This window comes from Aspergillus alliaceus, assembly GCF_009176365.1.
Source record: "Aspergillus alliaceus strain CBS 536.65 unplaced genomic scaffold BDW43scaffold_8, whole genome shotgun sequence".
NCBI lineage: Eukaryota > Fungi > Ascomycota > Eurotiomycetes > Eurotiales > Aspergillaceae > Aspergillus > Aspergillus alliaceus.
The window spans coordinates 579,947-594,721 of NW_022474691.1; the positions used below are offsets into that span (position 1 = coordinate 579,947).

At 47.3% G+C, this 14,775-nt stretch overlaps 2 protein-coding genes across 2 annotated transcripts; both read right to left on the reverse strand.

Moving 5' to 3' along the window:
- Window positions 1-6,279: 6,279 nt before the first annotated feature.
- BDW43DRAFT_308275 (uncharacterized protein) lies at window positions 6,280-6,735 on the reverse strand (the record flags this gene model as incomplete). Its single annotated transcript, XM_032046458.1, has 1 exon — window positions 6,280-6,735. The coding sequence occupies one exon, from the start codon at window positions 6,733-6,735 to the stop codon at window positions 6,280-6,282; it is 456 nt and encodes a 151-aa protein (XP_031903435.1).
- A 120-nt stretch (window positions 6,736-6,855) lies between these two features.
- On the reverse strand, window positions 6,856-14,615 carry BDW43DRAFT_308276 (uncharacterized protein; the record flags this gene model as incomplete). The annotated part of the gene is made up of 2 exons (XM_032046459.1): window positions 6,856-13,929; window positions 13,977-14,615. 2 exons carry the CDS (start codon window positions 14,613-14,615, stop codon window positions 6,856-6,858), a joined length of 7,713 nt encoding a protein of 2,570 aa, XP_031903436.1.
- Between the last annotated feature and the right edge of the window lie 160 nt (window positions 14,616-14,775).

Consider the following 14,775-nt stretch of genomic DNA (forward strand, 5'->3'; position numbering starts at 1 on the left):
CGATTCCGCTAGAGCTTGGCATTGCTTGTATAGGCTTTGTCCCGAATCTAGGTCCAGACCTAGGTATAACTGGTTTCTTCCCCCCCGCCTTCAGATACTCTGGGCGCTTCGTGTGCTCCGGCTGCTTCTAGAACTGGCCCTGCTGGGGGCTCTGCTGGATTCGCTGTTGCTTAGGCCCTGCTCCAGGTCTGCGGGCATCCCTATGGCCCTATGGGCCCCTCGATATATCGGTGTTGGTGTTGGTGGTGGTGGTATCCCGCTCAGGGCATCCACCTCGACGCGCTCGGTAGGCCACCACCGTGGGGGTTTGGGACCTCCATAGCGGTCCCTGGGGCCTTAGGAGGCCTTTCTTGATTGATTGACGCGTTAAAATGGCGTGTTTTGATTGGGTGTTGCTTTTGATGTTCCGAGCGGAGGGGAGGCTTTTAATAATAAGTTAGGTTAACGAATACAATAACTATAGTCTTTGATTACTTCAGTATCTATCCACAGAGTAAATTACCTTTTTACATTTTTCAGAAGATCATGTCCTCGTGTGTGTGCAAATGCTAGAATTACCTATATGTAATATACATTTTCCTGGACAATCCACAGTCAAGGCAGTTCATATCACGCAGGCGTCGATCCAGGTAGAAAGCAGCGCACTTCCGATCATGGAGGTTTGCATATGTAAGATCTCACTGTGCTGTAGCTTGATGGTAATACTTTATTTCAGTGTAAACAATTACCTGAAATACTTTGTAAATATTCCTTGTACCTATTGAGTTTTTTTTTACTGAGCAATTTGCTACCTAGCCAACCAGTAATGCTCTCACACGTGTAAGCGAGGTAACCAAATGGCTGACAACTTGACCTTAATATCTTCAGAAAGTGTTCAGACCTTCAGCAAAGACTTGAAGGTTCAAATCTCTGACCGGCTGTTCTCTCCACTACCATACTTTGTGCATAATGGAAGATTCTCAATCTACTGTTCGACGACGGCTAAGATCTACTCGAAGCTATGAAATTCCTCTAGATAAGTAAGCAATAATAAATCTGCATGAGATCGCAATTTCTTCCCTTTTGTTGGATAACGAATGTTCTCAGTCACTCAGAGATCTTCCAGAGATTGAAGGCACGAACGGTTTCCAGCAACGTTTCCAAAATCATCTGAACGAAATGTCAAGTGATGTGACTTCAAGAAACTTCGAACTAAAAAGGGCGCATTGAGCGCTATGTTCGACAACTCAAGACCGGGCAACTGATTGAACTGGTAAGCTCGCCGCCGAAGGCAAGCAAGTACTACTGCGACATGCTAGATTCGCGAAAAGACCTGTGCGAGAAAGCAAAGGCTATTGACAGCGATTATATCAGCGATGATCGCCTTCCAAGCGCGGAAATGGCTGCTATGGAGCATTTTCGAATTCGTGTATGACCTAAATAGGCACATCAAGACTGCTGCTGGAGGAGACAATTTGAAACCAATAGTCAGTGCTTTGGGCGAAATGGTCGAAACACTGGACGAAAGAATCGCAGAGGCTAGCAACTATCTTGGCATTTAACACCAAACTCTGGGCGACCTGAGGTGGACCTGACAAAGAGTAAGATATGTCCCACCTGAAATAAAGAATTCTTTGTAACATCGAGCAGGAGACTATCTGAAGCGCTGTCCAATGTCACGTCTAGTCATGTTTCAAATGCTGCGTCTGGATACAAACACAAGAAAGCTGTACTTGTTGTTCTTGTGATGCTTCTATGCATGACCTCCGCGATCTTCGAATATATTACCTACAATCGCATGGGAACAAAAACCGGAAGGTCCTCCGATGCTGACTATTGGCAACTTTGGGCATCTGTACCTTTTCAACTCCTGAGCATAGGCACATCAATTTGGCCAATCATCAAAGACATACCCTCTCATTATGGTTTCCGTACCTTTTTCTGGGGAGTTGCATTTGTGAGTGTCTATTTTACCTGCGCTGCGGTTCCTCTCTATTTGAGAGCACCAGTAAGATTAAGCGTGTTATTGTTCTGGATCGGATCATTTCTCCAGATTATCTTGCAACTGAGCCTTACACTTGGGATAGCTTATCTTAAGGTGCACCACGATTGAGAATATTAAGAATCATCTACTCTGGTATGAATTTTGCTTCTCAGCGGATAATGTATACTTAGCCTTGAACTACATTACCCACCCACGTTCTTGTACATATAAATCATATAATCAGGACATTGAAAATGAATTGCGGATTGAATTCACTGCTTTCTTCTTAGCATCCCTGTTGTCTTCCCTGACCGAAAATCTATTTCATCCGCAATCCTATATCAGCCGCCAGAATGAGATCTCCTTGTTCGAACTGTGTCTTCTAGGAATGGTGGAGGGGTATCAAATCATAGAAAGTTGATGTCACCGCTAATAGCTTAACACGTCAAGCATGAAGGTGAAAAGGAGGACAGTGAGTCAGATAATATGTTGACTCCGCCTGAGATGGTTCTGGGAAGTACCAGGCTCTCTGCAGTCAGCGAGCTGCGAAATACAGAGAGAAAAGAGAATTGTTGTCCGATTGCCATGACCGCCTTGTTTGTATAGAATCTTCTAAGTTCTAACTCGTTAGTTTTAACTTCTAAATTTGAGCCTTAGGCCCTCGTAATTTTTTTAATACTGGCAGTATGCAATGTTGCCGTACTAGTATGAATAAGATTATTTATACTTTACGTATTTTGGTCTAATATTTCATGTGGTAGGGTTCGAATACAAACAAGTCTCTTTGTACAAAATATTGGAAGGCAGTTTCGGGTGGCTTTGTATATAGCTGGTGTTATCCCTGGGCCCGCTAAATACCTTCCAGTTATAATGCAAGCCATTCTATTCTGGAAATAGTCCCTTGGGGTCTAGATGCGTGCACCGGTTCGCAATCACCTGTATTGTATCACATTTCTTCGATCTCTTCAATGGTCAGGCCAGCGTTTCGGAAATGCCCTGGTGGACTTTTCTCCCTTGCGCCCACTGTTTCAACACACCATTCCAGAAAGGAGTCAAATCGCTCTTCCGGGCTATCTTCATAAAATCGCCAATGGCGGCGAAAAAATACCTTCAGTTCAGGCACGGAAGGGTCTGATTAGCCATAACCTGTAAGCTGCGTATAGCTGTAACGCATTAAAATAGTAAATGGTGGGAACGCCATCTGCTGTGCGTGTCTGGTCGGAATTTGACACCTCCGAAGCGCTCGAACCACTCTCCTGAGGGGTTTCTTCGACTGCTTCATCACATGAAGGCAGCGTGGTCAGAGTAACTTCTGATTTAGGTACATTGCCCTCTCCTCGGCTCACAGGCTCGGGTGACGAGGAAATCGCTTCAAGCTCAACGGAGCATTCATCGGAACCGGCACTCATGTTATCATCGTTTGGAGAATGTAGGTCAACATTTTCGTTGCGAAGTATTCTGTTCGCTAATTCAGGTGATTCTTTAGGGCTCATAATGGCCGATAACGCTCCTCGTACTTCTGCCCCGGCTGCCTTGTGAGTAGTAAGTACAGCCAGTTGTTGTTGTCTTGGTTTATTTTGACTCTGGTCTCTCTAGTCGATATCGAAAACCTCACCAATGGTATCGGCAACCACCTCGATGTGGCCCGCGGGGAACTTCAGACCGTGAAGAATGCCCTGCACCTTGAAGGTCCCCTTCGGGGCGATCCTGGTGCCCGCCAATCTCCTGCCGAGATACATATATATTTTGGTCTTTGTTTTCCATACATTGTTATCCACGAAGAACAATTTAGGGGATTTTAGAAATATATTTTTTATATTCAAGAGATAGATGTTATATTTATTTACTGATTTTATGCTACTAGCGTCCCAACTACATTTCTGTCGGGAGTCGAGGATTATGGCCGGAACGCGTAAATATGTATATCTTATGTTAGGCGCAAATCAACAGAGTGATCATCCTACTAGATTGGACCTCTAGAATCGAAATCAATCGTGCACAGAAAGTCGATCGGTTAAGTGATGAGTACTATAAACCGGATCTCATTGAACGCACAATGTGTCAAGTTTTTGTGGTCCTCGGTCTGCCCCACATCTTGTCTGTCCATGACGCCGATAATTGCTTCATTCCTGTGCAGGAGTAGAAATGGAGCATTGACAAGCTCGTCCACTAATATGTGATAAGGCCTACCTGGAGTTATGAGTGTCGCTCATTGGCCAGAATTGTTGGGTAAACATCATCAGCACGTAATACTAACTCATAGCTACTGGCTACATCGGACACAATTACTGTCTGAACTCCCATTAACTATGTACGGTGATTATGAAAGCAACTAAGTTTGCTATTCAAGGCCAATTGAAATACTAGCAAATACCATGATACGCCGTCGTTCGATCCATCTTAGTAGTAATTAGGGCGGGGAGGGGTGGAATAATAAAACTAATATAGAAATGTGTAAAAAAAAAAAAATCAAATGCGTCTCTTTAACTCATATATTCCTATGTAATCGGAACCAACTCGGCTTGCTTTGAGGTGCGGTTAGGCTGAAGAGCGAAGCAGATACTAGAGTTGGTTGTGAAAATGTACTCAGCTAAACGACAGTAGTTAATGAGAGAAACATTTGTGTAGCATGATGCCTGACTGACTGAAGAAATCTGTCAACTCCTTAGTAGGTCAATGATTTTCCTGGTACAGCCATTATTATTCAGGTTTACTATACCATTGCGTGAAATATCATAGCCGATCCTACCCCATGAGACGCTTAGGTATTCCTGGCGGAGTTATTCTGTATATAAATAAGTTTAGAAACTTCTGCTTACCCTTCCATAGAATGGAGATGCTAATCTATAATGTGGTTCAGGTCCATCATATATAATACTTACTTTTGACAATATCTGAGCAAAAAGCAAATTCTAGTGCTGTTGAATCCTTGGCTCTATTAGAGAAATATAAGATAGATGTACAATAACTGCGTGTAGTTATCTAAAGATATATTAAAAAGATGTCTTGCTCTCTTAAAGGCTTCTTAACAAGGATCCCCCCTGTTTATAGGTGTGATATGCTTGCAGCCCACAGAATTGCCTATACTTTAAAAGTATACTAAGCGCTTCTAGTATAGTGCTAAGTCAAACTAATTATTAGCAGGAAAGCTGAACTAGATTTAGTGTAAATTTGGAAGATTATACATAGAATATTGTTCTATTCTTTTGTGGCAGCCCTATAATAGGCAGTACACCTATATTAATGATATCTATTATTGGAATCGGTGATCTCGTGGTCCGAGTTGGCAGAAGAGATAATAAGATATTAACTTTGGATATAGTTAATTAATGACATATGTTTTATCGGGAGCATATACTCAGTATTGATAGTGACAGCTTAATCGCAGCTTTATATATAACCACAATAGAATAATGGAGTCGAGTTATCTCTGGCAGCGATATTAAATAATATAACAGGACTACTTGAAATTTTGATCTTGGCTCTAGTAGCTACTATCTCTAGAAAAATTTATATTAACTTAATAAGTATTACAGTATTATAATATTGTCAAGTCTCCTGTAATTAGAAAGGTATTTAGAGCCAGATAATCTTGGACAGCATATATTATATTATAAAATCTGTAGCCCACCTATCAAGGCCACCAGTAAGGCTACTTCAATCCTGTACTCAGTACAGTGTTATGAAGGAGTGAATGGGAGTTCGAGAGGGCTAATCCAGGCAGTAGGGGCTCCCAACATACCGTGGGTCACGTTGCAGCAGTATTATAACTCTGTCTGTAAGAAAACAAAAGAAGGCAAAAAAAAAAAGGCACTATGTTGCTATTGAAAGGTGTAAATCCATCTGCAGTTCTCAAAAAGCACCTAGCACTGGGCTATTTCCAAGAAAAGTTGCGAAAGCAAACCCGTTGATAGGCGAGGTTTAGAAAAGAATGTGCCCGCCAGGGTCAGTGATATTTCTGGTAGTGTTGCAGGGATTGTCTGTGTCTGGACCAAAACCGCTTCACGACGGTTTACCCGTCTGAACCTCTGGACGTAAGTTGACACGAATACTATCGCTCAAACCCCAAACCTACACTGATTCTGGTATGTGCGGACAGCGCCGGTCGGACCTCTGCCGTATAGGCGAGAGTGACATTCTTTTTTCTATTCGGCGCCCTGGAAACATCGCAAACGGAAAAAAGGCAGAAAGGAGGAAAATGGAGAGTTGATGCAGGACCGACGACCTTTCCATGGTCAGCTGAAGGATCGGCGAATGGCTCTTTGAAGCTGAATTTCTGCCTTTTCCTGTATCAGCGCTCTTTGGGGGAAAATGTTTCATAAAGTCTCTATCTCCTGTACCCGATATTCTTCGTATAGTCGAAGATTGTAGAGGCCGTCTAACGCTTCCGAGATTGATATCAGTGGAGGAGGTTGGGCCCACTCAATGTCATCGTCCTCCTCCTCGTCCTCCTCCGGCCCTTCGGCAGTGGCGAACTGATTGAGAACAATGAAATCAGTATTCACGAGATCATCGTTGATCTCCTCGCCTGTGGGATTCGGAAAGCTATGGATATCCATGACATTAACAACGCTGTTGGAGATCTGTAGATGTGGAAGTCCAACCTCGATCTCTTTGACAGGTTGCTGGTTGCAGGTTCCCTCAATAGCACCTGTAGATAGAGCATTCTTGAAGCACTTCCTGATAGTATCGTCAGAAAGATCAAGGCCCCACGCAGAGATTGCCCATCGGATAGCTTGTAGAACTATCATAGTTGGTCCTTGTCCAGCCATGGATTCTCGTGTAGTTGTCGTAACTCTACCGAAAGCATGTATTTGGAAGAGACAAACATCGTCAGGAGTCGTGCTTGATTAATTATCTATCTATTCGGAAGGCAAGACAAATGGTCACCTCTAATGGAGAAACCCACACTTCTTCCAATTTTCGAAATACCGCCGAGTGATCTCTTCCTTCACCGGACCAACCCGCGCCAAAGTCGAAGAATGCTGCCGCGCCTTCGTTGGCTCCAGTAACAACCCCCCACATGACATGCGCTCAAAGTTGTTTTCCAACCAGTCCACCATCACACTTGCTGGGTTATCTTCTCTCGAACCCGGAAAGCTACGGACCCGCCGGATCCATTCAGAGAACGGAACGATATTAGTGGCAGGAATGTCAAGATTGCTTGCTAGGATAGGGATCATATCTTGCCACGGCTGGCGGACGGGGTTATCTAAGTGATACACCGGATACGGAATGTTGCTTTGGAGAAGTATCTCAACCACGCTGGCGGCGACGGCGTCTACAGGCGTCCATGAAAGATCGCCCTTGAAGTCCGGAAGCACCTTAAGTGTTTGTGCCGATTTGACCATGGATGGGAAGTGCTCTGAGGTGTTCCAGTATCCGCTGCTCGAAGAGCCAGAGATTTGCCCTGGGCGGATAACCATCGCATGAAAGCGATCGGGATATTGCTGCAGAGTCTGCTCCAGGATTCGTTCGCAGACAAATTTGGCCTCAGCGTACCCACTGGGTAGTACACATTCGATGCTTGTTGGCTCTTCCGGGACAGCACTCTGGCCAGTGATAAACGGATAATGTCCGACAGTGGCAATAGAGGAGATAAACTGAAACCTCAACACCCACTCCACTGAATGAGCACTTGCTACCTCCCTTGCAAGGGTGACCAGATTACGCATCACTTGAAACTGCGGCTCAAAGCTTGATAGACGCGAAGATCCATTCATCGGCCAGGCATTGTGGATAATGTGGGTGACGGTTGCTTTAAGCATGTTGTAATGTTCCGACGAAAGCCCTAGGTTGGCTTTGGAGGTGATTGCCTCAAATACTTTTATTTTGTCCATCGCACGAGTAGTCATGCAGATCCCACGCTTCTGGAATGCCAGAGTCTGCCGCTGAACAGGCTCCTCATTGGGAATCCTTCGGTTCAGGCAGTATATCGCCTTTACAGATTGCTGTTCGGCGAGATGTGCCACAATATGGCTCCCAAGGCTACCGGTTGCTCCGGTTATCAACACGACCAGCTGGTCTGTCTTAGAATCGCATGTGGAAGCATCAGGAGCAGAGAACCTATCAATGCCGGCCCGTATATAGTTATCGGTCACTACTTTGCGAGTGGTGCTATCTACCTTCATCCCGACAGGCACTTCGTCAATGGAGCTGCCTAGCGGCAAGCGCTGACCCTGCATACCTGAAGCTGTGGCAAAGATAACTCTCTGTACACTAACCTCCGGTGAGTGGCCATCTGACCAGTCTACATGGCCATACCCCGCTGAGTGCAAATCTTCCTCCCAGCGCTGTTCGTTGGTAATCGCATGGTTGCGACCGTCGTTGAAGACCCACCAGCCGCGGAATAGGCCAAAGACAATATCAATCGCAAACGCTGGTTGAGTCATCTCCAACATCATGACCACCCCATCTGGCCTCAGAGCCTGTCGCATGTTTCGACTGGAGTTCCGAAGATTGGATGTAGCATGAACAGCGTTGCTGGCTATGATGATGTGCTGCGTGCCGACGAGATCATCAGCCGGGTGCTTCTCGATATCGTGTACACGATATTGCACAAAAGAATACTCCTTGAAACGCCGTCTGGCTTGGGCAAGGAACGCGGGTGAGATGTCAGTGAAGGTGTATATCACCGGAATGTCAAGCTTTGATAGAACAGGCAGGAACCATTTAGTGCCACCACCGGTACCTGCTCCCATCTCGAGGATCTTCAGTGGTCCCCTATCCACCCCCTCTGTTGTTAGTTTCTGTACCAGCCGCTGGATGAAGTCCAACATCTGCATGTAACCAACAACATTGTGTGGTTCGTTACCATACATCCAAGATACCAGTTCTTGACCTTCCTTGGTTCCAAATATCAATTGAAGGCCGTCTTGTTCGCCGCGCAAAACAGAGGCCAGCTTGCTGCCCGTGAAATAGGCTAACTTACTGGCTCCAGCGTACTCTGGAAAGGAGCGCTCGATCTGCTCTAAAATGGAGGTACTAGATTGGATGGGCGCTAAAACGGCAGTGCGGATGACCCTAGTGCCATCTAAGTCAACCAGCCTTGCTTCTTCCAGTCGATTGTAGAGGTAGTTGACTAATTCTTGATGCTGTGGATCAAACGTAATGCGGTCGAGTCGCTGGCCTGCCGAGGCAGTGCGGAGGGAAGATCCAAGTTCTTCAAATGCCTCGAGAGTTAATGCAATGCACAGCTGGATTTGTAGCGGGGCAAAGATATGTACGCGGCCACTACACTGGTTGTCCGATAGGAATTGGTCGGTAAGGGCCTTTGTCTCTCCAAATGCCTCGAGAACAATTCGGGGGGATAATTGGAGGTCAGGAGTATTCGACGAAACACTGGTAGCCGATCCAGAGGTGGCAGTGTCAGCATCCCTATGAGGAATGCTGTCTTGGAAGCTCGCCTCCTCTAGACTGTCGCTATTGTTGTGTTCGTCATTCTCGCGTTCCCCCACGGCGGTCTTCACACATTTAACCAGATCCTGGAATGTGTCGGCCTCCATAAGCTGCGCGGCGGGCAATGTACACTGAAAAGCTTCTTCCAACTCGCGAGCCAGTTCCATAGCCATGAGCGAGTCCACCCCAGCATCGGCCATGTTGCCGTCTTCGGTGATCATGTTGGGGTCTAAGGCACAGAAATCGGCCACAACTGCCTTAATACGACCTGAGAGACTAATCCTGGAATTAGTCCTGCTTTTCTGGGGTTTCGTTCCAGCATCCTTTGAGCCTGCAACAGCGGAGCTTGATTTGGTGGCCTTCAGCCCTGTATCCTCTAGCTGAGGAGGCGCATATTCTGGCACGAACTTGCTTAAAATCTTAGCGAAGGTTGCCTTCTTGACACGAGCGTACTGCATCCCCAAGAAGAACTCTACAAGCTGTCCACTTGTTGGATCAAAGACGAATATATCACTGGTATAGCAATCGTTCCCTCGCTCGTGCTTCGCCAGTACATCCCATGTCTCTGGTCGGGATTTGGCAGAGTCGGCGTATATTGGATTTCGCATCCATCTATCCATGCCACTGGCTAGATATATATCCGAAGGGTCCCGTTCGGTCATGCAGTTGACCCAGAATCCACCAATCTGACTGAATGAATCGCACAGATACGTATCTGTCCATGTCTCGCCAGTATATCTCTTAGCTACTTTGCCTACTGACTCACTATTCTTTCCCACGAGCTTTTGAACCCCACGGTAGAGCTCTGAGTAGTCCACAATCTCAGCAAAGGTACGGTACACATTCCGTCCTTGGATGATATCGTCGACATCTGGGTCATTCAAAAGATCTTTACAGTGATGGTGGCTGACTAGGCGACTGTACCTAGCGAATTCGCTCTGCATCTGTGCATCGTCCGGAGCGAACATGATAAATCGCGCTGAACAATGAAGGATTCGTGACCGCGATCCCTTTTGTCGATTCTCACTTAGATACTTTAGATCCCATATCTGTTTCTGTTCGTCCTGCGCATACAATTCAATCCAGAGATCTCGCGACGTGTCTAGACAGAGTGGCGCATCGCTTATGACGTTTTGAACCTGAGGTACCTTCCCTCTCCCCTCAGGCAAGCTGCGTAGTGCTTCAACAACATAGTCTAGCATGAAAGACGCGGGTGCAATGGGTGCGGTATGTGAAACTACATGTCCTGCAATAGACTCCTGGTATTTTGGATGGGAAGTGTTGATGCTGAACTTGGCGACTCGCTGCTGTCGATCTTGGTATCCGAGAAAGCAGAACGTATCTGAATTATTGAAGCCTGTGCTGTTCAATGTGAGAGTAGAAGTTGGGAGTTGCTTGTTTTCCATCCAATGTCGGGTTTTCTCGAATTGATACGGTGGAAGGAATATGGGTGCATATTCTCTGGTCTGTCCGGGGTGATGCCCCCAAAAAGCGACTGATACGCCTGCCTTCCAGAGATTAATAGTGACATCAGTCAGGTTTTGAATGCCATCTTCGCTAGTGACATTGACGGCTTGAAAATGATGTCCTGCTGAAGGCTTGAAAATGCGGCTCACCATGGAGGTGATAGTAGAGTTGGAACCCGCTTCTAGCCAGACGCAGGCGCTATATTTATCCGCTAGTCGCTGCACTGCGTGGTGGAAGTACACCGGTTGGCGGAGATGTTCTGCAGCTATCTTGTGCGACGGTGTAGATGTCCACAGCTGCTCCGTTGCCCTCTCATGATGGATATCTGGTTGTTTGACGCTTAAGCCATGCATCACGCCCTCTAGGGCAGGTATCAAAGGGTCAACCAACGCTGAGTGGAAGGCATTTGCAACGGGCAGCCTTTTTGCCTTCATACTCGCATATGTGTTTAATTTTAGACAACCTTGCACGGCATCAATTGCGGCTGTGGTACCAGCCAGCGTGAAGTTACTTGGACCGTTGAAGCAAGCAATTGTTGCCGGGTCGATGTTTGCAGGGCCGCTGCGATATGCATCCTCTATCAGTCCTTGAATTTCCTCTCTACGCCCCTCCACGGCGATCATCGAGCCCCTGTCAGAGCCCCACCTATCACGAATGATGGCCGCACGGCGGGTGATTAGGGTTACCGTGTCAATAAGTGACAAGGCCCCTGAGATACATAGCGCGGTTAGCTCACCAAAGCTATGGCCAACGACGGCGGCAACTGTTATTCCAGAATCAATCCAGCACCGAGCACAGGAATATTGCAAGGCAAATAGCTGTATTTGTAACTGCACAGGATCGGCAATTGGGTTAACCTCAAATATACCAGGGTATATGCTATCGTATCCAGATGCCTGTACCAGGGAATCACATCTATCCAAGTGATACCGGAGAAGCGAGATGCAATCGTACACGGTTCGGTCCAAGCCGACAAAAGTAGATATTTGCCCACCGAAACATAATATGACTGGACGGGGAGGCTTCTTTAGCTTGAATATAGTACTTACATCGCCGTCAATGATTGCCGCCAGCTTGGAATCAAGGTCTCCTGGAGAGCGGCATTTGAAGGCCAATTGCGAGTTTAGCGTGGGATTAGACTGGCGACAGATATTGAAGGAGAGATTGGCTAAAGATGCGGCGTGCGTCGCAGATATTACTCTGCGGCGGAGAAATCCCCGCAATCGTTTGGCATAATCACGTAGACGGCCCTCGTCGGAAGCACACAGCCGGAGTGGCAGAGCGAGGCTAGACAAGTGGATGGAACATTGCATATTGTTTCCCAAAGAGCCTGGAGCCTCTGTGATGACCATCGAGGCGTTTGAACCCGATGCGCCGTAATTGTTAATTAATGCCGCCCGGAACTTGGTTTTCCATTGTTCGAGGGCTATTGGGATTTCCAAATGGTCGTTTGGGAATGTCTTAATGTGAGGATTGAGCGTGTGAAAGTTTGGTTGTGGAGGGATCATGCCCTCGTTTATCATTAACAGGACTTTGACTAGTGCAATCAGGCCGGATACACCTTCCGTATGGCCGACCAGCCCTTTAACAGACCCAAGAGCTAGGGGCTCCGTGCGCTGTGGATCTCCAAAGACCTGTCTGACGCTGGAGTATTCTGCGGGATCACCAGCTTGTGTGCCAGTTCCGTGTGCCTCGACAACTGATATGTCTCGGGGGTGGAGGTGTGCCATTTTGGTCACCTTCCTAAACAGCCCAGCAAGAGAAGCCGCGTCGGGAACTACTATTGGGGTATTGTTGTTGTTCTGCTCGACGGCTGTAGAAGCGATTGTTCCCAAGATCATATCACCATCCGCCAAGGCATCCGACATCCTCTTGATAAAGATCGCTGCAAATCCTTCTCCACGGCAATATCCATCTGCGCTGGCATCGAACGGCTTGCAAGGACCCGTAGGGCTCACAAATGAAGCCCCTGCAAGATTGTCGTATGCTAAAGGGCTCATAATTGCATTAGCGCCCCCTACGAGGGCAGCTGAACACTCTCCGCGGATTATAGCCTGGCACGCTTGATGAAGTGCAACGGCGGACCCGGAGCAGGCGCTGTCAACACAAAATGCGGGTCCCCGCCAGCCAAAGTAATGACTGAGTTTACCTGCCATGAAGCTTCGAAGTAGCCCGGTTGCAGCGTACGCGGAGGCGTGGTGACAGTTGACATTGTGTTCATAGTCAACCGTGCACGATGCAATGTAGCACCCGATGTTCCTGGTAATGTTGGACCGATGGAAATAGCCTGACTGCTCCAACGCCTGGTACGCAACCTGTAAAAGTAAGCGCTGCTGAGGATCCTGAGACATGACTTCCCTTGGCACTTTCTTGAAGAATTTATGGTCGAAGGCGTCTATGTCCCGGACAAAGTTCCCAAGCCAAGGTCGGATTGCGTTAGGTCTCCAGGGCGTCTCGTAATGACGGTATCGCTCCGGTGGCATTTCTTGATGCTGTGACTGGCCTGAGCACAGCAATTGCCAGAACTCCTCCAGGTCATCCGCACCAGCCACACGACAGGCCATGCCGACTACAGCAATATCGTTATTGTAGCTTTTTGGTGTGTCATGCAAAAGGGAAATCCTGCAGAGCGGGTTGAGATCAAGATCTGCGAAGTGCACGACTCGCCCTCGGAGCTTGCGCATAAATGTGGGTGGGATGCATCGTTCCGGCCCAAATTCGATAATGAGCGTATCAGGGTTTTCTAGATTAGCGTCGTAAACCTCCGAGAAGGTATGAAGCCATTGGCACTGCTCTGCCAAGATCGACCGTAAAATCAATTCGTGAAGGGCACCCTGAGGTGCAGAGTCCATCGCCATATTAGCCCGGATAGGATGAACTAAATGCGACGCTTCAGGGAGCTGCAGGGCCGGATCCGTAGAGCACATCTGAATGAGCGCTTCTAGTGTATCGCCATGTCCAGACCAGTGGTATCGGCCATTGAAATCGACTTGGGTAGTGCTGAATCCGGCCGATTGCAGAGCCTGCTCTAGTTGGGTGACAGTCCGACGTGGTGTCATGATAGTGATTCGATTGGTGTCGAATCGCACCGTGGTATATGACTATTCTGTCAACTCCTCCATCCCTACACTCTGAAGAATAAACGTACCCCTGGGAATGTCTCTAAAATCAATGGCAACTCTTCCTCGGAGTCAGTAGTTTTCCACACTACTGCAAGTGAGGTATATTCCTCTTCCTTCTCTTGCGCATCACCAATAGCGCCCAGTAATGTCGCAAGTCGGATAGCAACAGCGGCATATTCACGTAGCCGCTCTTGACTATCAGCAGCGGAAACAACAGCAGCGCTTAGGAACCCAATACAGAATCCCACGATCTCCACAATTGAGCCTCTCGTAGAAGACTGATTGTCGGGTACCTGACATTTTGAGTGCACCAGATGCATATACTGCCAGTATTCCGTGAAGTGGATTATCATCAGTAACGGTGCAAGCTGGATATACGGTAACGGAAAACTGTCGCTCGGCACTTCTCCTGTGCGGAACCATTCGTTCACATCCCAGAGCTGCTGTGTCCCTGGGACTTTATTTAGCTTCTGGATATACTTAGAGGCTGCCGTTCGATAGTATACTGGTAGCTCTGACAGAACGTTTTGGACCCAAGCGTGCTCTGGTGTGTCGAGTACCGTAGCACGGAGACGACAGAAGTCGTCAGCATCGAAAGAGAGACATTGGCAGCCGAAGACAAGAACACTCTTACCCCCAGGAGGTGGCTGGAGCTTGCTCGTCATGCCTATTCAGATGGCGTGCAGACGAGAAAGGGAATGAAGACCGAAAGATGCTGGAAGTTGGAGGTCGAAGGTTGTCCGTTTTGCTGCCATGGGTCAAGTCGCTACAAACCTGACAGGTAACAACCTATTCCATATGAAAATACTTGGTATTCCACTATTT